The 24,047-nt window shown below is 37.7% G+C and overlaps 1 protein-coding gene across 3 annotated transcripts in view; it reads left to right on the top strand.

Annotated features, from left to right (window-relative positions):
- The window catches only part of Peli2 (pellino E3 ubiquitin protein ligase family member 2), a 167,708-nt gene that overhangs the window by 135,979 nt on the left and 7,682 nt on the right, over positions 1 to 24,047 (top strand). For all 3 annotated transcript variants that reach the window (XM_047539057.1, XM_047539056.1, XM_047539058.1), the window contains 3 exons: positions 10,773 to 10,874; positions 20,940 to 21,137; positions 23,031 to 23,219. In XM_047539057.1, the coding sequence (XP_047395013.1) occupies positions 10,773 to 10,874; positions 20,940 to 21,137; positions 23,031 to 23,219 (489 nt within the window). The remainder of the gene's footprint in view (positions 1 to 10,772; positions 10,875 to 20,939; positions 21,138 to 23,030; positions 23,220 to 24,047) is intronic.

The following is a 24,047-nucleotide window of genomic DNA, read 5'->3' on the forward strand; positions in this document are numbered from 1 at the left end:
TCCTATAGATATACTAACTTATATGCAAAAGAATACCTGCATATTTATTGCAGCATTGCTTATGAAAAAAATTTTCTAAATTTTAATGCCCACCAATAAGAGAGTTAGTAAGACTATATATATCAAAAAGAATGAGACAGCAATAAAGCTACATGATACACAGACCATTTTACAAGTTACTGTGCTTAAAGTGAAAGAAGCAGTAGGAACACTGTGCAGTATGCTGTCATTTCTTGCATAAACACTGTATAAACATAAAATTTTCTCTGAAAGAATACCCAAGAAACTAGTAATGGTGTCTCTTTGATAGGCTGGCATTGAAAGGAGTATGCTATTTACTGGTCACATTTGGTATCTTATGCACATTTTACCTTATTGAAAATCCTCTTTGCCTTATAAATGCAACCAATAACATGGAAGACTCCATAGAATTATTAAATTCTCTAATAGAGTTTATGAATACTATAGTAATCAAAATAATTGTAAGAGTAATTGCGTTGGGCATTGTAGTCTGGGTACTCTACAAACATTATCTGCATTTTTACAGCAACCCTTGAAGGTAGTAGTAGTAGCAGTACTTTACACGTTAGGAAATTCAGACTACGGCCCAAGGACGCACAGCTAACATGGAACTTTTTAAGTTCATTTTATTGAGGCTTGAGGTGTAACATCCAGCATACCTAAGCTTCTGTCAAAAACAATTGTAAATGGTTTTGTGTGGTGGCAAGTACTCCAAGGAAAGGCAGCTATTGTCTTACAATTTTATGTATTGTTTGTAATTTGCATAATGCTAGCAGGCTTAACATCTTGAAAATGCCACCTGCCAACATACCTGTTGTCTTTTGAAAATAAATATTTGATGTTTCTGTATAACTAGGATTGCAGACTTAAGTAGGACGATTCCATAAAGAAAATGAGATTCTTCAACAGATGGACAAATTTTAAATATAGGCCAAATCTTTGAAAAAAAAAAAAATCAAGTTTAATGAGGGAAAAAAATTGAACTTCTCCCTTATTTTTTACAACTTTTAAATAAGGATTTTTGCTTCTATCATTATAAATAATCAATAGGGTTTTGTATTTTATTTTGTTTGGAACAGAGTAAATTTCTGTCTTTTTATTTCTTGATACTCAAGGAATTGTTTGGACAACCAGTAACTGGACTATATATTAAAATAATTATATGGCAGATCTTTGACTTAGTATAAAGTCAATTTATGTCAGATCCAATTTATAGCATCTGGAAATTTGCCTGCTCAGCCCAACAAATTTGGGTTTAAATTTACTACTGACTCACTAGAACAGATATTATATGTGGTTGCCTATGTATTTCTTCCTCAGTGCTTGTGTTATGGTTTAGATGTGAGGTGTCCCCCAAAAGCTCACATCTGAGACAATGCAAGAAAACTTATAGGTGAAACAATTGGATTATGAGAGCCTTAACCTAATCAGTGCATGAATCCCTGATAGGGATTAACTGGGCCAGGCAGGTATGGCTGGAGGAGGTGGCTCTCTGGAGATGAGCCTTTGGGGTATGTATTTTGTCCTTGCTGAGCAGAGCTCTCTTTGCTTCTTGGTGCTTTGCTCCCAGCTACTTTCCTCTGCCACACACTTCATGGTGTTCTGCCTCACCTTAGATCCCGAGAAATGACATTGGCCACGCATGGACTGAGAGACCTCTGAAACCATGAGCCCCCAAATAAACGTTTCCTCCACTAGTTGTTATTGTCAGTCCTTTTGGTCACAGCAACTAAAGAGTTGATTAAAACACCTTATTTTACACCATAAAGGCGTTATTAAAAAAGGAGTAGGTAAATGAAGTTATTAAACAATGAATTTTGCTTTTTCAGTATAGTTATTTGCAAGATGCTTTATTCTTATTTATGATTCATTTTTATTAGAGTTCAGTCTTTCAGTGAGCTTTGCTTCCTGGAGCGAGTAGCTCTTTATGTGCCTATATGTCAATATTTAGAGAAATAAATGTTAGAGATCATAGCAGATGGTTTCACATACGTTGTTTAAAGCATTGTCTGTTGACTTATTAAATATCTCCCTCTAAAGTTTAACAACTCCTGTTCTTATATGTACAGTTTGGTGTCGTCCCACCCCCTCCTTAATCTTAAGGTATTCAACAATGAGAAAGTGTTGTTTTATTTTCACTGAAATACTTGGCACTTCACGAGAACACTTCATCTTCTTTCTTCTCATGCTTCTTGCTCCTGGCTAGAGCTGTAAATGTACAAGAGCGAAAGCACTGCTGTTTCAAAAGGGGTCTGTTGAGAGTCACCTTCTCTACCTCTCACCAGGAGAGCGCCCCCCATCGCCCCTCTGGTGACCATGCATGAGTGGTCTCTGTGGCAGGAGCAAGCCCTGGGTGGCCAGCAGTCCTAATGCCTGGATTCTGGAGCATTGCCTTTTGCCATAGATGTGATGCTCAGGACCTCGTCCTTCCTCCTTCCCTTCTGCTCTGTCAGGTGCCAACACCCAGACAGTGTGGAGAGATGTCACCAAGAAGCAGTAGAACTTCGAAAGTCTTGATTTTAAATGGTCTGTCATTTTATGGTAACTAGTGCACAGTGTGTGTTGGGCAATGTGAACACGTGTCTGTACATAGATGTGTGTCCAAGTCACAGCACTCCTGTGTTGGAAAACTCCACTCCACTCCCACTTTCCAAGTGAGATGAGACAAAAAGAGCAGGTTGCTTAACAGGAGACGAGTACCTTAATACGTTTTAAAGCACAGTGAAGCGCTCCATACAAACTTGAGTATAACCTTTCACTTGGTCAGCACTTTGTGATATAGTGATGGATTCAGAAGTAGCTGAAACATATCTGCTTTTCTACAGCGGTGACCTTCCCAGGGACACAAGACCAGCACTACACAGATGACAAAACCAAGGCACAGACCAAGGCTCAGAGCACCTGAGTAATATGCCCAGAGTCCCAAAGCCAGCTGATGGTAGAGTGGCAATCTGGCCCCATCTGTACCATTAACCACACAATATACTGATAGAATTAGAGGACGATTTAAAAAGACAATTCTTCCCTCCCAGAACTTCTCATATGACTAGAAGTTGTACAGTTCCTGGGGACGGATCACAAAGCATATGAACTTGATCTTGCTCAGCTCTCTAGCTGCAGCCAAACTAGTCCGAGTCAGGTCATCTTTATGATCAGAACCACCAATCAAATTCAGCTTCATTATAATTAGGAGTAACCCCAAATTAGAAACAGGAGAGCCATTTTCTACCCTCAGGCATCTGTGCTTGCTGACTGGCTCTTCCCCACTCCTGTCAGCCCTGTACATTAGTAGATTCTCTGCCTGGTTTACTGAATAACTCAATGAGCTGATCCAGGATGGGAATAGGAGTGGCCCACTGCCAACTTCAAAGCTATTGCCTCTAACAAATATGTATATCATTTTGATTAACTAGGAAATACTCTTGACCCAAGTTATTAGCACTCAGTAACTTTTGCTACCATAGCCATGGTCAGGGCACTCATTTGAAATATGGTTCCTTGAAAAGATAGAATATTTTAAAGAAGTGCGCACGTAACATAAATTGTAAATTCCTTTAGCCACCTCCTCTCTTTAGAAATAGTACTCATACATATTTTATATATAAATTGACAAGGATGGCAGAGACCTCATCTTCCCTGTAGCAATTTGAACCAGACTGATTGAGGATTTATTGCCTAATTATACTTGTCATCCTGACATAAAAGTCATTAGTTTTGAAAAAACATGTTTGTCATGCCAGGATTATCCCTAATTAATACAGTCAATAGCTAATGTATATTTAAAGCTAAGAGAATAGTAACCTCCAAGGAATATGTCATGGACTACAAGGAACCCATGGCAAACATCTTTAGGTCATGAAGCAGTGCTCAGAGTATAGGTTTGCATCTGAGAAAAGAAGGTGCCATGTTCTACAGCGTTCCCTCTGCCTTGAAAGTAGTGAAGCTGGCATCGACCCCCTTTGTTGATGAATTATAAAGGTAATAACTGAAGAGTCAGAGAGGTTATTTAATTTGGTTTTAATTAGCAGAAACCCAACTAGGATTCAAGCCTGATCTAGTGTGGTGTTTCCTCAGTATTGAAATGTACTAGCCAAGTTGATCTGGGCAATATCCACATAGGGATTCTCCTTTCCTAAAATACACGTGAAGTTGGAGCTCAGCAGAATAGATCAAGTAATCATAGTCAGACAGCCGCTGTGGCGTGAATGTTTTCTTTGGCCTGATGTTCAGGCGTGTGCTGGATTGTCAGTGGGTGCTTCAGTGAGGCAGTGCAATTTCACATGCAGTGCCCGTGGTCCCGTTATGTCCATATGTGCTCGATAATCTCTAGGACCCACGCTACTGTGCCCAGCATCACAGTGTACACGGTGGTTGGAATGGGAAAATAATACAGGACTTACTTCCAGGCTGCCACACAGTTCCAGCAAGCTCATTCATAATCTTGTGAATGGGCACATTTCCGCCACAAGCATACATATCAAAAGTTATTTTTAAATTTAATAGGTGCAATTAATTGACCCCATTCAGACCTGTCCCCCAACAGTTTTGTTATTATGTTTTCCACAGCAGTTAAAATGCTTCTCCTGCAACACACTCTGTTGCAGACTGCTTGTGTTTAATAACCAGAACTTCATGAGAAGTCAGGATAGTTATCTTCTAATTTTATCAGTTCTTTTCTGCAGTAAATCATCTTGTATAGCTATTTATTTTAAGTTGTATGATGGACTGAAATATTTTATTGCAAATTAGAAATAGCAGTTAATGTGGGTGAACATAAAGTTACCTTTTAAAGTATGCAGACCCCTCAGCTGGGGAGCTTCTACTCCCCACCAGGCCTATGGAGAGGGCCTTGTTGTGCCCATCATTTAAAGGCTGTTGAGAACACAAACTTAGATTATGTTTCTTCATGGACCCCGAATGACAAAGGGGTCATAACTCCCAGAGTCAAATGTGAGGACACATGTCAGGCTGTGAGAATGCCTCAGCCTGTCCCCAGAGAATGTGATGGCCGTGGCAGATGGGGGGCCCTGCGCTTGACCCCAGCTCATCCAGCCCACCAGCTCCTTCTTCCCAGACCCTCATAAGGGCCCGAGTGACAGTGCAGTGGGTCCCACCACCCTCAGACATCTGAGACAGAGTCCTCAAAGCAGTGCTGTGAACCCTCAGGGTCTAGCTAGGAAAGGCTCCTTCAGCCCCTGGCCCTGTACTCTGAGAGGCAAGGACAGTGCCAATTGTGTCTACACCCAGCGGAGACAGTGCAGGGCGGGCGCCTCCAGGAACTGTCCTGTAGTTAGTCACACTGCGCTGTGCCCTGCGGTTCTGTAATAATCGGCATCCAGGATGTCTAGACAAAGGCATTGTTAAACCCCTGAGTCATTTGCTTCTAAGGAAGACAGTAATAGACAAATTGGGTGTAGTTCTGAAGAAAAAGAATTTCATTGCCTTTCATTCGAATCTCTCTCCCTGCCCCCACCACACTCCATTCCCTTAAATGAGGCAGACTCTGGTTTAGAGAGCATCATACCCTTTTAGTATACATAACACATGGAGTTTGCCAAAGTTTGTCGTCATCATTTCTAAAATAAGCAGTTGTCTGCTTCTCCTGCCTTTCTGGTGCCCCCCTCTATTCCTGTTCCAAATATGTAAGGACTGAAAAATGTCCATGTGACATGGTTAGTCTCTTTTGCCTCCTCTGACAATGCTTTAATGAGTGCCTTACAGATTCCTTTTATACATACTGATGTACAAATATTAAGTTTAGATACTGATATAAATTTTTCTTAAATCTTCTAACAACTGGAGAATACTACAGTACAAATGACACCACAAACAAGTGTCTTATCAGACTTTCAGGAGCCCACAAAACTTCCCTCAGGAGCATCACCCTGCTGCCCACCACAGTAGACACCCTAGCCCTCACCCATGGGTGTAGGTAAGCTGTGCACAAAAAGAGCCGTAACGTCTTCTGTGATGGCACAGAGATAGAAAAAAAAAAAAGGCCTTGCACCAAGTCTCCTTGAAAACTGGTTGTTCCATTTGTCTCTTGTGTAGCAAATTACTCCCAAATTTGGTGACTTAAAAGAAATCATTCCATTGTTTATTATTTTGTGGGTCAAGGCTGTCTCTAGCCCATGTGCTGTGTGCTGGGGCATCTGGAAGGGAGTCTCCACTCCCCAGGTGGCTTCCCACTCACATGTCTGCATCCCTACTCCTTGGACTCTCCCCCAACCCCATGTGGTGGTTTATCTGAGTTAGGCTTCCTAGCTGCAGCTGAGAACTCAGAGCGGCATGTGTCAGCTGAGGGCTTCTCCTGACTGAGCCCCAAAAGTTCCACGTGTCACTACCACAGCATTCTGTGGGTCAGGCAAGTTACTAAGGCAGACAGATTCAGAGGAAGACAAATTAGATTGCAGAAAGTTGTGGGCTATAAAGGAGCTTATTATAATACTCCTTCTGGGGATAATGTTTTATAAGTACTGATTGCCCAGTAGCTACTTTGTATTGGAAGAGAAAAAGTAAAAAGTTATACATTGTTTACTCTGCTTTGTGATTGAGTTTTGCCTTAATGTGGTTTGACTTTCTGTTAGATTAATTATAATGCAATGGCAAGAGGGGGCTCAGAGGTGGCACAAAAGTTTCTGGAATGAGGGACTGGGAATGTGGTGGTTCTGTTGACTGAAATAGGAAGCCCAAGAGAAGGGCAAGGGCATTTGACCAAAGTGTCAGGATGCTTTAGACCACAAGTAACAAAATGCAAAGTGCCCAACCAAAAGCAGCCTACAATGCACATTTCTCCTGCAAGTCTGGGGACAGGTAGTTCTAGGTTTGGCTCAGCATCTCAAAGATGTCATGCTATCAGTCAACTTCTCTGAGTCTTTTGACATACTGTCAATCAACTTCTCTCAGAGTCTTTTGGCACCCCTCTTATGTTGCAAGATAACCACCTCAGCTTTATTGCTGTATTATTATAATAATGACAGAGAAGGAAGGAGCCTCTTCTGATGTCTTTCATCCCCAGGAGCCTGACACAGGATTTCTGTTGATTCACACCAGCCAGAATGCAGCCACATGTTTATGAGCTAGCCTCAGGGAGAGCTGGGTTGGCATTGGTCAGGCTTTTCCAGGGAAGGAGGGAGAAAGGCATTAAGTGGCACCAGTCATGGCTGCCACAGGGTCATATGACCCCTTCCCCAAATGGGCAAAATCCTAACTATAATAAATTAATATTTTCTGGAAACCAGTTAGTTTCTCTGTTGACATTCTCTCATTTACTCTGTATTTGAGAGCTACTCCCATTTCCTCTTACCAAATAAAAGTTTTAATTATTTCCCTTACCCTTTAAATTTGAATGAAAGTTCTTTGGCTGCATGAAGACAGGTGTTCCCATGATGCATGTCATTACATGTTATACATCCCCCTGAATGCCTTTATGTGCACATAGGTTTTACATAAGGAAGAAGATTTTAGGTGCATGCTTGTTTTAGAGTCTGGAGACTCAGAGAACTCCCTGACATTTTTTAGTTGTAAGTTGAACCAGGACACCAATTCTAACTGTACTCATCCCTGACTGGCAAAGGGTGGCTAAACTGAGCGGAGTAGTGTAGACCTGAGAAAATCCAGATCCTCAACTAAGAAGAAATGCCTTGGTCCAAAGGGCCTGGTGTGGGATTGCCAAGTGATGCTTCACGACTTAGGCTCCTTTATCCAGTGTATCTGTAATTGTCAAGTTGTATATTTTTAACTCACTAAAATTAACACCTGTAATAAAGTAGCTTTTATAAACTCAAAATAGTTGAGCCGAGTGTCACTCTTGGGAGGGACAATGGGAAGAAAACCCAGGGAAAGGAGCTGTAAATGTCATCTTGTATCTGTAGCATTCATTCATTCATTTGTCCTTCATCAAATGCCTGTGGGGCCCTAATTTTGGGGGATGGAAGAACGAACGAGTCCAGGCCTGCCAAGGAGCTGTCACAGTGTTGTAAGAGTGGGGTAGGTGGCCCATCCTCTCAGCACAGCTGCATGGGAGAAACAGTGTCTATGTCTATCCCACAGGCTGCTTGGGCCCATTTTCTTTAAGATGTTAAAAGGCATAGTTTTCAAAGTAAGCTTGTAGTAAGATTGCACACAACGTTATGTTACAGAAATTGTGTTTGAACGGAATTACAGTGAGTGTCAAAAGAGGGCCTACCTACCTCCCTCCTTTCTGATATTTCAGAAATAAATTTCATAACAAATGCTTTGGAGAAGTTTTTATTTCCAAAATACCTAAAGTGATTGACTCAATTCAGTGAAATCTGTATTTCTAAAAGTGTATTTAGAAGCTGTATTTCTAAAAGTGATACTTTATTATTTCTTTTTCATTTCCATAGTTTTAATTGGTACATTATAATTTTACATAAAGGTGGGCTTTGTTGTTACATATTCATACATGCACAACATAACCAAATAATTGGGCCAATATTATTCCCCAGTATTTCTCCTTTCCCTCCCCCTGGTCCATTTACTCTGCTGATCTTCCTTCAATTTTCATGAGATCTTCCCTACCTGGAAGTCATATTTTAAGGGTTAAAAAATATTGTTGAAAATTGATACTTCTACTAAAAAAGAACAGGGGAGAGAAAAAGATTATGTTTTATGTACTTGTAGACTTCTCTGTAAGATACCACCCAAGAAAGAAAGTGAAAACTGATCTCCAGCTTGAACTCTCCTCTGCAGTTTCCCCAATCACCTAAATCGGACCCTACCCTGGAGTGTAATATACACAGAGATCATGTAAGCCCTAATTCACATCTTCAGGGAAATCGGCACCTCTTCACATATTTCTGAGGATCTTAGTGGTGACCTTAGGTGCCCTAGTTTTAACTGCCACCTTTTGCTCCAAATCCCAGTTCTAGGTTTGGGGATATAGCTCAGTTTACAGGGTAGAGTGCTTGCCTTGCAAGCACAAGTCTCGGGTTCAAATCCCAGTTCTGAATTAAGTCTCAGTCTTCTTAGGCCAGCTCATCACCATGCTCTGCACCCTGCAGGTGCATCTGGTACACGGGCTTTTGAATGGACAGGACTCCCCTGTAGCTTACCATTACCAGAGGGGAATCCCTGCCAGAACTGGAAGGGACTTCCAGGTGGATGTCGCTGATTCCAAGTGCACCAGCCACCCCACTACAAGGCTTGCATTATCTGTGCCTCAGAGCCACTCACCACCTTCTTAGGGCTTGTGTCTCCCTGCAGAATCTCTTCTCTCATTTTCCCACCTTCCCCAAACCCAAAGGCCTACTTACCACTATGCTTACTACTATAAAGTTTAGCGTCTCCCCAGCATTACTGAGATATAACCAGCAATGAAAATTGTATATTTGCAAGGTGCGCAACATGATGATTTGATATATGTATACATCATGAAATGATTCTACAATCGAGTGAAATTAATGTCCACCACATCCACCTGTGTAACATCGAAAGTAGTTCTTTATAAACTTGGCTTTCAGACAGTGTCTCACCAGCACCATGGACTTTATCTGACTCGGATCAATGAAAATTTAGAAGATTTTATTTGTTAATGAAGTTGAGTAGCTTAAGAACTATTTTTCAGATTCCTGAACTTATTAAAGATCTATATTATCTTTAATACTTTTATTATCTTCATAAAACATGTAAAATAAAGCATCAGATGTTCAATCACAAAGTTCCTCAGGGCAAATGATTCAATAACCATGAGATTAACCAGGTTAACTTCAAAGATAAGATTTGGAATGTTGTACTGTTTATTGCTTTGGGCAATTATAGTAGTCAAATATAAATGTTCACAGAATACATTTTCATTAACATGCTATCTGTGTCCAGCTACTTCCAGATGTTTTCTGGGTCTTCACATAATGTCATCATTAAATAAATATTTAATAGAAAGCCTATTAAAGTTTTATTTATCATACTTAATGTTAAAGAGTAGAAATGAAGATAAATTAAGTTAAAAGTAATGAAGAAATATAACTGAAATAACTTGGAGTACAATTTAAATCAATTTCTTTGTTAATTTAGAAATGTTAAAAGTTTTGACCACAACCTAAGATGTGTTCAAATATATCATTATGGAGAAAATAAGAGCAATGTCTTACTATTTCTAGCTTATTTGAATACAAATATTAACTCTTGTTAGTCTAAAACAGAAAAAAAGACAAGTTCTCTACCTTATTTATCAATTCATTTATATATATACATATGTATCATATATATATATATACTGATGTGGCTGTCATTGGCACGTGTGTATTATCATGTAGAAATCCTTACAAGGCATTGACAGTTTTTTTCATTGACTTTTATACTATGCTTATAATCTCTGTAACCTAGGAAAAATCATAGAGCATAATGTTATTGACTTACCTGTTATGTGAAATAAATTTTAAAAATTTAAATAAATCACTATGTTCAGTCTAAAAATTGTATCACTGAGTTTAGCTAATGGAGAAAGTATATGTTCCTGTGGAAATGTTACATCAAGTTGTGCAAGCTAGTAAAGTAGCTTTGATTTGATTTAAATAAAATATTGTTCACATCAGGATGCATGATAAAACTAGAATTCTGACTATTGGCTCCTCTGTGATCCAGAGGACAGAGCACAGGGACAGGCTCTGACTGTCCTGTACTGGGGTTTCTGATAAAGTAGTGACTCTTAACCAGAAACAGATTGTGATAAGTTGTCAAAATAAACTTTTGATAAGTGTTTTTTTTTTTTTAATTTATTTCATGATCAGGCTATCAGCTGCAAAGGTCAACACAGCATATCCTACACTTTGTCAAGGAATCAGACTGTGGTGGTTGAATACACACATGATAAAGACACAGATATGTTTCAGGTAACATCTTTCTTTTCTAATTAAAATGTTATTGCATTTTTCCTTTTCTTCTGTATTTTGATATGTGACTAGAACATCCAGCATAGTAGTGTTTGATGATGTTGAGGGGGAAGAAGTGAGGATAATATAAAACTTACTCCTATTTGGTTTCCAAAGGTTAAAAAAAAAAAAACTTTAAAAATGTAAAAAGAAATTATAAATGCCACATTGTCGGATCTCAGTGCAATAAAAATAGACATTAATAATAAGAATAAAAAATTTTTTAAGCCAACCACTTTTGAAAGCCTACATGAACATAGTCAAAATACTTCCTCAAGTAACACTTGGGTCAAAACTTCAATTCTAGGCCTTTCAGAAAAAGCTGCGGGAACTCAGTATAGCAAAACTCACTTTACGTAGTCATCATCTCACTGTCTTCTAGAAAAACGTAAAACTTACTTTCTTTATTAAAATATAAGAAAACAAATGAAGATCATGGTACCATTTATTTTAGAAAGTTCTTTTTTTAAAATGACAATAATTAAGGATAATAATTAAGAACCTAGTTAATTAAGGATGAACTCAGGAATAGTTTTAGTGGTACATAATTGCAAGTTCATAAATATACTAATAGAAAGCAAAAGGAAAAAAAAGTCCTCAATTAATGAAGAGAATTAATAAATCCAAGATTTGGCACTTTTAAACAACAAAAATTAAAATTGGGGCTAATTAAAGAAAAAAGCAAACATAAGTTGCAAACAATTAGGTTTTACATTCTATGTGGAGAGTTAAATTTTTAAATAATGTTGCAACAAATGTCAAAAAATTTTGCTAGATACTGATACTATCATACCATGTGCCAAAATAAATATTAAAGAGTAAGCATTTGAATGTAAAAATGAAGGAACAAAGTCCTAGAACAAAATTTAACTGAATTCATGTTTTTGGAATGGGGAAGGGTTAATAGCAAATGAAAACATAGATTTTACTTTACACAACTTCTTCACGAATGTCAAAAAATTGAAAGGCATTTAAACTAGGGGACAATTTAGACAACAAGTCAAGTAGACAAAGGATTATAACTGTAATATATTAATTGCCATTCCCAAACCTGAAAACACGGACAATGAGCAAAATATGCAGTTCTCAAAAGAAGAAATATATCCTGGCATAGTGGCACACACATGTAATTCCAGTGGCTGGGGAGGCTGAGGCAGAAGGTTTGCAAGTTCAAATTCAAGGCTGACCCCAGCAACTTAGTGAGACCCTGTCTCAAAATAAAGAAGAAAAAAGGCTGGGAATGTGTCTCAGTGGTTAAGCACCCCTGGGTTTAATTCCTGGAATCAAAAAAAGAAAAGAAAGGAAGAACAAAGACTGTAAATAGCCAATAAATATATTTAAAATTTTTAAATGCCAGATAAATTAATAGTGTAATACTCATTACCTATTAATTGGAAAATGTAAATAACAAAGCACTGCAAAGCCTTGTGTGGAAGTGACATGTGGCACTGTGAATGGTGCAGCATTTCTACAAGGCAGCACTGTGGTGTTACCAGTGACTTAAACGTTGAGACCCTCTGGCCCAGGAATTCTATCATTAGCAAGTTTTTATATACAAATAATTAAGGAATAGGGTCAAAAGTGTATCCACAAGGATGTCCACTACAGTGTTGCATATACTAATAAAAAACTAGAAACAAATCCATACTTCAACATTGGAAGAGAATATAGTAGAATACATTTAAATAGAAAACGCCATGTAGCCATTGCATGTTTATTAAATGGGAAATACAATAAAACGAGTAAAAAGGCATATACACACACATATACATACATAAACATGTCTATGAGAGGTGGACTGGAAAAAATGCCCCAGTTCTTTTACCCTGTTTTCTGTAACATCACAGAATAACAACCTGGACCACCTATGTCAGATCTTTTAAACAAAAAAGATATAAAAATCTGTATCTTTTTTTTTTAAATACACATAGTGGCCATGAACGTCAACACTTCAGACTAATAAAAAGACCCAGCCTAAAATAAAGTTGTCTTTTCCCTTTAAAATTTCTCTCAAAATTTGGGAGTAATACCTACTTTTCCTTTTGTCTATCAAATTAAAAATCAGTGGTAAAAATGCAATAAATTAGCCACCTGGGGGAAACATGTTTTAGCATCTCATACCATCAAATTCCAAATTAAAGATTCAGAATTTTTTTCTAAAAAGTTCAGAGAATTAGAAGAAAATATGAGGAATTATTCAAATTATTAACTTAAAGCTATTAACTTCAAGTTAGGAAGAACTTTCTAATTCTGAAACAACTCACAAAGCACAAAATAAATGCTTACTAAGTGTTGGTTTTTAGGTAGTTAAATATCTGTGTGGCCAAAATATAATAAAAGTAAAAACAAAAGGCAAATGGGAAAATATTTGCAATTCATATTACAAAGGGTTTAACATGTCTCAAACTTGTGAGGTCTTCCTAGAAATCACTAAGAAAAGACATACAGTTGAATAGGCAAATCAGTGAGGAACTTGATAGGGGAAAAGAAATAAGTCTTAGAAATAAGAAAGTACATTCAACTTGACTTTCAAAAAAAAGAAAATGTGAGAAAATCACACAGAGATACTATTTTTTACTTACCAAATTGGAACAAATCCAGAAGGTTTTGTCAGAGAATTAGGGAAGCAGATACTCTCTTACCTTACATAAATTGATATAACTTCTATGGCATAGTGATTTGTAAATGACTATGAAATGCTTACATATGTTGACTCAGCTCCCTTCTTTATAATGCTCTCCTCTTTCTCAATATTCAGCCCAGAGATATCTATATATAGACATTTGTACAAAGTTCTTGCTCAAAGCATTGCTTAAAAAGCACCATGGAAGTGTTTCAAGGGATTAATTAATTTTAAAATATGGGAGTCATTTGGCTCAGTGAAGCACTGGGTTCAATTCTCAGCACCACATATAAATAAATAAATGAAACTAAAGGTCCATTGACAAATAAAAATATTTTTTTTAAAAATATATAAAAAATGCTATTCATTTGGATTTTGTGGTATTTGTAATCTTTTAAATTTATAGTCTGTTGTGATTTCCTTATTCATTCTAAATAAATGCTTTCTCTCACACAAAAAAAGCATTACTTAATAGCCCAAACTGGAAACAACTGAAAAGTCCTTCAATAGGAGACCAGGTCACTAAATCTGAGAAGAGCTATACAGTGGAGTCCAGCAAGGTTATAGAACAAGGAAAGGCTCTTTGTATAGCCTCAAAAAAGAAGCTCTAAACTTACTAAATGGACTAAGTATTAATATTATTAAATACATTGGGTCCTACTGATATGCTAAATTCAATTAACATTACTTAATATTAAATATTAATAAAGGTGTTAAATATAGATAATATTAAATATTACATTATATCAAATATTACACCAGGTATTAAATGTTAAATTAGTATTGTTAAATGGTTTAAATAATGCTTACATCAATTAAAAATCTCCCAAAAGATCAACAAGATATTCACAAAGCAGTGGGGAAGGCGCCTCGGCAGGTGGTACAGAGGAAGATAGTTCATGCTTTTTGATTTGGGAACCATATGAATGTATTAGTTGTTTTAAAGAAATAATCTTAGATGAAAGGCAGACATAGTCATAAAAAAGACGATATTTTAAGTGCCACTTTTGACTCAAAAGTTAGATTTCTTATTTAAGTAAAATAGTAACAGTAATTTTATTTTTCATGCCTTTCTATTATATAACCTTCTAAATGTCCTTTCTTCTCACTACCAAAGAAAACCTTTTCCTAAATAGGAGTACCACCTTTACTTCCCTGCTGGTGTTTTATGGAACTTTATAGTGATGTTTTTTAATGCTTAGCAAAATTATGCATTTTCTATTTATAAGCTTTTTTACTACTTATAGTAAAGATTGTGAGATTTTTACATAAATAGGGAAAAATCTTAACAATGAAAAATGAATTAAGACTATATCATGATTGTCACCACTAAAATCAACAACTTCAAGTACTACTGAAGCATGAGACATTGAATTCTTTTAAAGATAATCTTGTTACTTAGCAAATTTCATGTAGTATTCTTTTGTGACATGTTGTGACATCGCGTATTCTTCACTCTTGTGCAATTACATTATATTCTTATTATTCACTTCCTACCTTCTTATCTCTGCAGAATGAATTCAGGTTTTAGTTGGATTTTTTCAGCTTCCTGTTATTAAGTTCCAAGTGCTTTATTCTGTTACACAGAGTATTAACTACTCAAGATTTAATCAAATTAATAGGCATCTTTTTAACTGCAAGTGCCTGGCAGCAAAGCCTGCAGTGACCATTAGCACACCCTGGTGTACCGCCTTGAGTTGCTAAAGCAACTGCTCCGTTAGCCACTGTAGCTTTAGCACCCTCCCTGCAAACACCAATACCGGAGAGGCAGTGGCATCTTTGTATTATTATGGACCTACATCCGTTGACATGGGCTAAGGGACCCTCAAGGTTTCATGGACCATTCTCTAGTGTACACTGCCCTCTTAATTTCATAGAGTAGAAATCTCGTTCTTCAAAAGAAAAAGGAACTCAAATTCAGAGCAGTAAGATTTACGTCTCCTGAATTCTTGGTCCTCTACACAGTACTAACCCAACCTCTTTAAATAAAACATAGTAAGCTGAAAATAATTTGTATATTTCTTGAAACATAACCTGTTTTTCATTTTTACCCAAGTGATTAGATTGCATTCACAGGCTAACTGGACTTGTTGGAGGATTAATGTCAGAGCATTTGAAGTAACTCTTAGAAGGCCTTGAAAAGGCAAGCTTGTTTCATGTGTACCTCCTCTTAACAAGTTTACACGTCCAAAACCTGCTGCTGACAAAAGTCACTTAGCAAAAAGAACCGCAGCATTCACATTTCCCAAGTGTGGACCTCGCTGTAGAGGGCTCTTCACATTAGCTCCTCCCGTTAGAGTGATATCTAGGTTGATTGAGTATTTAAAGAAGAATACCAGAAAAGGAACTTGCCTGCATGTCCCATGGTGGAAGCAGAGAGTAGGCTCAGAGCTCAGAATATTACCAGCTGAGGGGGGAAAGACAGTCAAAACTAGATCTGAATTTAAGGGAGCGGGATTAAGGGTGAGAAAATCTGAATATGGTCAAATGAGATCTTAGTAATCATTTTATGGAGTAAGGGTAAACAAAGAAAGAGGAATCTGACAATAAAGTAAAACATAAGCCAAGTTTGTGGAAGGGATCAGAGGAAGTGATGAATGTCTTACCGAGTCCCTCAGGTAAGTGAGACACCCATGAGTTCTGACTCCACAGCTGGGCGAAGTGCTTTTTTTCCCTCTGACTTCTCAGTTTCACAGTCTGTGAATCTGGGTGCTGCGGTGCCTCACATTTTGGGTTTCTGCTTGTTTGTTTCTTTCTTTGTTTTAACTTTATAGCATATGTTTAATTGTATTATGGACATTAATTCTGTGTACCTTAATAATTTCATTTGGATAAAAAAATGATGGCATCTTGGTGGTTTAAAGTTGGTTCAATCATAAATTTATAAGTGTATTTACCAAGTGCAAAAGCAGAAGACTATGACTTGGTTTATTTTAGTTTGTGATGGTAGCATTTAATTAAGATCCATTTAGTTGGAGAAAATGTTAAAGAATATCTGCAGTTTTTTAGTAGATATTTCTTTAAAATTGCACTTAGCAGTGCACGTGTGTGTGTGTCACAGGCTTCAAACTCACTGCATCATTTTTATTTCCTGGGCGTCTGTTGTGTTGGATACTCATCTGGATCCCTGGGGCTAGAGAGCTGAGGCTCCCCTCTCGTTCGAGCAGCCTGTGTTCTGGAGCAGGCAGAAAGAAAGACCTTCAAGGAGCAGGCATTCCAGCAGAGGAAGCAGCCATCGAAGGGCTCCAGGTCAAGAGCAGAAATAAGGAGGGAGTAAACTGAGATGAACTTGGAGAGGCCAATAGAGGCTGAGAAGGAAAACCTTTAGGTCAAGTCAAGAGTCTGGGTTTCATCCTAGGAGTGTTGAAAAGCTGTTAAAAGCTGAAAAGCAAGGGAGAGATATAATCTGGCTTCTGTTTTTGTGAGTTATCTCTGTGTATGGAGAATAGTCTAGGAGGCAAGGATGAAAACAGGGAATTGGGAGGCTAAAGTAATGGAGTCCAAGTAAGAGATGATGGTGACTGGAACTGAGATGGGAAAAATAGGAAGATCAAAGGTGTAATTGGAGACACAGTGGATGAGGTTTACAAAGGGATAATGTGGAGGAATGAGAAGAATCATGATAATTCTTGGGTTTTGATTTTTAGCTTGAGTTAATTGAATGCCAGTCAGTTTTCGCCAAGGGGAAATCCAAGGGTTGAAGGGGGATCAGTGTTCTGTTTGAAACATGTTACGTTTGAGATGCTTATTAGGCCTAAGTGGAGATTGGGTGTGTTAGTCTGAAACTCAGGGGAGATATCAGGACTTTTTGACTAATGATGGGATTTGATGAGATTGCCTAGAGAAAGAATGGAGAGGAGGAAGGTGACTGGACGTGTTTTGCCGTTTTAGTACCGGGGCAGATGTGCTGGGTGATTATAACCTCTGGATTTAGCAGTGTATTAGTCATGGGAACCTTAGCGTGAGTGGGTTCAGTAGAGGTGAAGGGAGGGAAGCCCAGCTGGGGTGGGTAGAGGAGGGAGTTAGAGACAGGCAAGGAAAGGGAGGTGGTACTTCCCAGGAAGTATTGCTGATCAGTGAATCTGAGACAGAGGTGGAGGAAAGCTTTCTGAGGAAGAGAGACCAGTGTTGCAGGGCTGTTCTCACTGTGCTCTGTGAGCAGCAAAATGTTCATAACAGTACAGAAAGTGACAGGCCGGAAATTGAATCTTTTATAGCAGTTTGGCATCTCTGGGACATGCAAGCAGAGAACCATTTTTCTACTGCTCATTTTTTATTGTTCTTTTTTTTAAGTATCAGTGATATTGGAATTTTTAACAAAAACAATCTGCTCCTTCTGCCATAGTTTGAGAAGCTCCAGAATAGGATCTAGTATGAAGGAGTAAGTGGTAATTGAGGAGAGAGAAGGACAAGCAGGAGCAAAATTAACAGGAAGGCAAGACTGTTGGATACCAGGCTCTGTGGAGAGGTGGGTCTTGGGTAGGAGCAGCAACATTGAGCCTTCTCACAGGAGTGAGGTTGTAAAATAAAGTTATAGATTCAGGGGGAGGGGAGGAGAAATGAGGGACAAGTGCGTCATGCCACACTGCTTGAGCTGGCATCCAGGCAAACACACACACACACACACACACACACACACACACACACACACATCTTAAAGTATATTGGATAGAGTAAAATATTTGCTACCACTACTATATGAATACCAGCACTCTATCAGATGAAATTCAGAAGCATTTTGGCTTCTGTACTATATGAATATCAGATGAAATTCATGAACATCTTGGCCTCTCTACAAGACTGCCTTTAAAATAATGTGGAGCTGATCCAGTAGTGAGAAGAAAGGCATGCGGCAGACTCCACACTGAGTGAGTTTTCAGTAGGAAAGTGACTTAGATTTTTTTTCCTGACAAAAGCAGCATGTGGCTTGTGTCCTAAAGTATAAAATTTTACTAGCACTCCAGAGGTTAGACATAAACAAAAGTGAATTGATGAACAAATCTTATATGGCCAGTCAGATAAGATCATGGCTTAAAATAATTGATCCTAGCAGGTGGTTCCAGTTGGATTAAATTTTGTGTTTTAGAGTCAATTTCAGCTAATTCCTGAAGACATTAATTTAATAAATTTGGATGAACTCAGAATGTGGCCTTCTAGAGGAGAATAACTTTTGTAGACAGGAAAGAGCAGAGGTTGGGGGTGTAGCTCAGTGGTACAACACTTGCCTAGCATGCATGAGGCCCTGGGTTCCATGCCTAGTGCTGTAAATAAGAAGTAAAATAAATAAGAAAGAAGAGAAGGAGCAATTGTGTGGCATTCTAGAAGAGGGCAGTTTAGCTTTGAGCTTAAAAATTGAGAAATGAGCTTTGAAATAGCTTTGTCTTCTTCCATGAAGTCAACTGCCAATGTGGGGGTTCCTGGTCTTGTGAGCTAACCAAGGAATTTTTGAACTTTTCATTTATTTCACTCCTAAATTTCATTTGAACAGAGGTTCAGGAAAGGTGTGTTTCTGAGTTTGGAGTAGACCTTTCTTTCTCCTTTATGCTTTTCTGTATTTGTTAAATATTTTGCAATAAGTATTTGTTACTCTTCTAATTGTTTTTATTATAGCTTTTGTGAAAAAAAAAAAAAATCACAGCATCATGAACCAGTAGAGATTCTGAGTTATACACCCAGCTTCTAAATGAATCTAGCAAAGGGAAGATTCTACAACCTGAGAAAGATGAATTGTATGATTTGATTTTATAATCGCCCTCATTTATATTTTGACATTTTTTTTAACAAGCTATGTTTTCTAAACCTGAAATGCATATATTCAGGCATTATTTGTCTGCTCAAGTCAATGAGTTTCAATGAAACCAGAGGTTTAGTTTATTCCAGGCACATTTCATTAGGACAAGAAATTAAGAGTTGTAAAAAAAAAAAATGAGAAAATAGATGCTTATTGTTTTGCTTTTAGTTAGTCAATGCATGAAAATGTATATGAGAGATTTACAAAAGAAACTTAGTAATATTGTTTCAGGAAGCAAGCAGAGCTAAGTGATATAGGATATTTTCTTTTTATTCATTTGGATAAAAAATATTTTACATTGCTTATGTTTTAGATAGAATTTTGTGATAAGAATAAAAATACCTTGGAAATTGACTTTCAAAGCCTTATATGTACATCTCATGTGTTCCCTCCATTAGCAACTTCAGAATCAATGTCACTGTTGTTAGTAGAGGACATTAAAATGATATTTGGTGAGATTCTTCATTTACATATAAATGATTTTGATTTAAGAAGGCTTTCGTACATAATAACATTTTCACTGTTTTCAAGTTATAGATTCATAGAACATCATTATATAGTGTTCTAAATTCCATCTTAAGCATTTCCTTAGTTTAAACAAATACTTTTCCTAGTTCACAGGAGAAAGCAATACCTGTTTTATTTGAATTTATTGAATAGGAAAAGCTTTGTTAAAGAACTCTTAAGATCTTCCTAATGAAATGTGTTCTCTCTGGCAGCATTTAAATCTTGCCAAGCAAAGTAAACCAATACAATATTATTAGCAACTTTTTAGACTTTCCCCAGAGAGTTTTTTTTTTTTAATTCTTTTTTTTTTAATCCAAACTTGAAATGCCAAGACCAACTTTTTAAGTCTTTCATTTGGCTACCTCCCAAGCTTTGGGCTGACGTGTACAAGCCTTTTATATGATTCTCATACACACTGAGTAATGGCAGTAGACATTTTCACTCTGCATCTGGGTAAGGGCTATTCTTGCTCAGTGCTATGAGTCACCATTGGATTTACTTGGGAAAGCCATTCTCAGGAGCTAAACACGGAGTGGGAGGCAAGAGTTCCTTTGTTTTTTTGAAAGCTTGCTTTTCTCTAGCCATAGGAAAAAACATTTTTTAAAGAATGATTTGCTTGAAAGTGTTTTTCCTGCCTGGAACCAGGAGATAATCTAATGTGTGAGGGAAGATCTAATATTTTCCTCCAGAACAGAAAATTAAGCTTTCTCTTAGTATTTGAAATCTGATGGCCTAAGCAATAGACATAAAATTTCTATTAAGAAAGACGAAAACATTCTAGAGATCCGCTGTACAACATTATGCCTATGGTCAACAATTCTGGTATTGTGCATTCAAATACGTGGCAAGGGTAGATCTGATATTAAGTTTTCTTACCACAAAAAAATAAAATCAACAAAGTTTTAAAAAAAATCTGGCGATTGGGTGCCATAATTTCTTCCTTAGTTAAATAGAAAAAGGAGCACAATTGGAAGATTTTCACTAAATTCCTGTCCTCAGGGCAGAAATAATGAATGTTGAAGGGCTTCTGAGCACCCATCCCATGTGAAGAAGGTATGGTAATCTGGCTTTTTAAGCAAATCATGAGTGTGTTTGATTCACTCAGGTGGGCAGATCAACAGAAAGCCCTATCGACTTTGTGGTCACAGACACCATTTCCGGTGGTCAGAACAATGATGAAGCCCAGATCACACAGAGCACCATATCAAGGTTTGCCTGCAGAATTGTGTGTGACAGAAACGAACCTTACACGGCACGGATATTTGCAGCTGGCTTTGATTCTTCCAAAAACATATTTCTTGGAGTAAGTACTATTAATAAGTATAAATTTCAGGAAAAATACTCATCATTAGATTATAACATTTCATTGAGACCAGAAATTTGCTGTGTGATGCTCCTAGTTAGATTTTGAGATTTAGTTTTCAGGTGACCAGTTTGAAATCTGTTATTAGAAATCATTTAATCTGTCTCTGGAGGCTGAGACAGGAGGATTGCAAGTTCAAGGCTAGCTTCTGCAACTAGTGAGGCCCTAAGCAACTTAGGGAGACCCTGTCTCAAAATAAAAAAAAAATAAAAAGAATTGGGGATGTGACTCAGTGGTAAATTTAAGATCTCCTGGATCCAGTCACCAGTACCAAAAAAAAAACTAATCAATGGTTAGATGATTAACAGTATTTGTAAGAAAACAAAATGGCCACAACTTGTGGATTAATGCTTTTTTGAAATTTCATACCTTTAATAAAGTCATTTTTTCATGATTATCCTTTCTGTATCCAAAGATGCTTAAACAAACAACAGTCATTGCTTATTATTTGTTATGTTTGCTCTATCAACTATAATATGTACATTAATTACTTTTTTAAGTGCATATGTTAACATTGTGCATATGTATTTATGGTGGATATAAGAGGTTTATTTCAGGAGGAAAAAAAAATGGCCAAATCTAGATCATTAGAGCTCCAAGGAAAATGTTAGTGAATTATTCATTCATACATTAATCTTTTCCTAAGTGTGTTCTGTGTTCCATACTGAATTATAGATATGGTATCACAGAATTAAAAAGTCCATGCCCCTATAGGTTTTCCTTATAAATGACCCCTCAAAATTTTATTGAATGTCCAGTTTTAATATAGTTCCCTTTTGAATCAGTATTATTTTGGCAGGGTAGGAAAGAAACACTCATTGTGACCCGAACAATAATAAAAATATATTGTTCCATGTAATGGGAAACACTGAGGCAGCCTGGTTGACGCATAGTTCTGTATCTGGGAACCCTGTTCTTTCTGTCCTGCCCTCTGCCTCTCTGAGCACACCAGCCTCCTCAGGGGAGGTCTGCTCCTGCGTGGGAGCCGGCCCTTGTGCTTGCTGACAGCCCCTACGTTAGGGACAGAGATACTCTTCTTTCCACGTCTCTTCTTAAAGCAAAGAAGCCTCCTAGAAGTTGTCATCCATGTCTCATGGACCAGAACCCAGGCACGTCAGAACCTCAACACCAGTCACTTGGAAGGGACTGAAATTGTCATGGCAGTCTACACTTAACAGAATTTAGTGCAGACTAATTCCTGTTAGTGTAGACAAATCCCCTATGTGGACTGTAACTGGGCTCTGTCACTAAGAAAGAAGAGGGGAATTGCAGTGGCATAGGCAACCAAGAGTGTCTGTCCTGCCATTTTTGCCTTCTACCTTTGAATATATACATGCTTTGAGTATATAAATGCTTTGAGTATATAAATGATTTGTAAGAAAGCAAAATGGCCCCAACTTGTTGGCTTAATGTTTTTTGAAATTTCATACCTTTAATAAAGTCATTTTTTCATGATTATCCTTCTTTCTATATCCAAATAATGAATGCATATAAAGTGTTTTTAGGTAATAGGATAAAAGCACTGCACAAGAGCAACTGAACAGAGAAAACAGATTCTCCGATTCACACAGGGTGTGGGGGAATCTGATGGAAAAGCCCAGGCATCAGGGATTTATTTAAGCTCCTGAAGTGAATATAATGTATATCCAGTGATAAATCATTTATGTATTTTAGCCCATCTTTCATATTGTCAGAATAATTGCATATTTTATCCTGTGATTATTAGCTTTAAATAGCTCCCCTCCACCCCTACCGAGTATTTAAAGAGATTCCAGAATCCCCTCATTTTGAATGTCACCTTAGCATTTTTCTGGTCTGTGATGTACTCTCCAGGAAAAGGCAGCAAAGTGGAAAAACCCTGATGGTCACATGGATGGGCTCACCACAAATGGTGTCCTGGTGATGCATCCCAGAGGAGGCTTCACCGAGGAGTCCCAGCCTGGGGTCTGGCGTGAGATCTCTGTCTGTGGAGATGTGTACACCTTGAGAGAAACCAGGTCGGCCCAGCAAAGGGGAAAGCTGGTAAGTGGGTCCTGCTCTGGGAAACATACCAACTACAGAAACTCACTCATGGACTGTCATTCTCCCCTCCCCTGAGGCTCAGCAGACCTTTGTACAGGTGTAAGTGCTGAGCACCCTGGCCCAGGAAGAATGAGAATTCTGTGAACTCCTGAAAGTTAGAGGGACACGGCCAGCCTTCTGTTAATGTTTTAACTTGTTCATAGTGGAAATAAGTTATCTTTTGCTCCTTAGTATCTTAAATGCATAATCATTTATTACTTACCTCAGTATAAAATTCTACTTAAATCCACTGTAAGGAATTGAACTTACATTTAGAGTGAAGCTTTACTGATTTGAAAAAATCCTGAGTAATCCAAGACAAGCTGGTGAAATTTTTGAATTAAAGAATGATATAGGCTTTCTAGAACTAAGAAGTAATTAAGTTTTCAATTTTTCCTTAAGTTCACAGTAAGAAATGAATACAGAATTCACTACATATTTTTTTCCAAAGTCATAGTTCCAACTTTTTACTTGATGGTTCATGTACTGCATTGACCTAGCTCGTTAATACTTTCCTGCAGTTCTCACCACTGAGAGTCAAGCCCTAGAACAGTTGGTTTGGAGCCCTGCCTTCTCTGGAGATTCATTATAATACCTTAAATGGGGAGCTTTAGGTTTCTGATCTTGCCAAAACTATGTGGCACAGCCCCTGAAAGGTTCTTAGTACACTTTCCAGTTTGTACTTCAGATATCATTAAGTTGGAACAAGAGGAAACAAATGCCTTTTCTAGATGCTGGAGAAGGGGAAGTTCTTCAAGATCCCCTTAAAAAAATATAGAGAATGGAGTA

This window comes from Sciurus carolinensis, chromosome 2 (genome assembly GCF_902686445.1).
Source record: "Sciurus carolinensis chromosome 2, mSciCar1.2, whole genome shotgun sequence".
Lineage (NCBI taxonomy): Eukaryota > Metazoa > Chordata > Mammalia > Rodentia > Sciuridae > Sciurus > Sciurus carolinensis.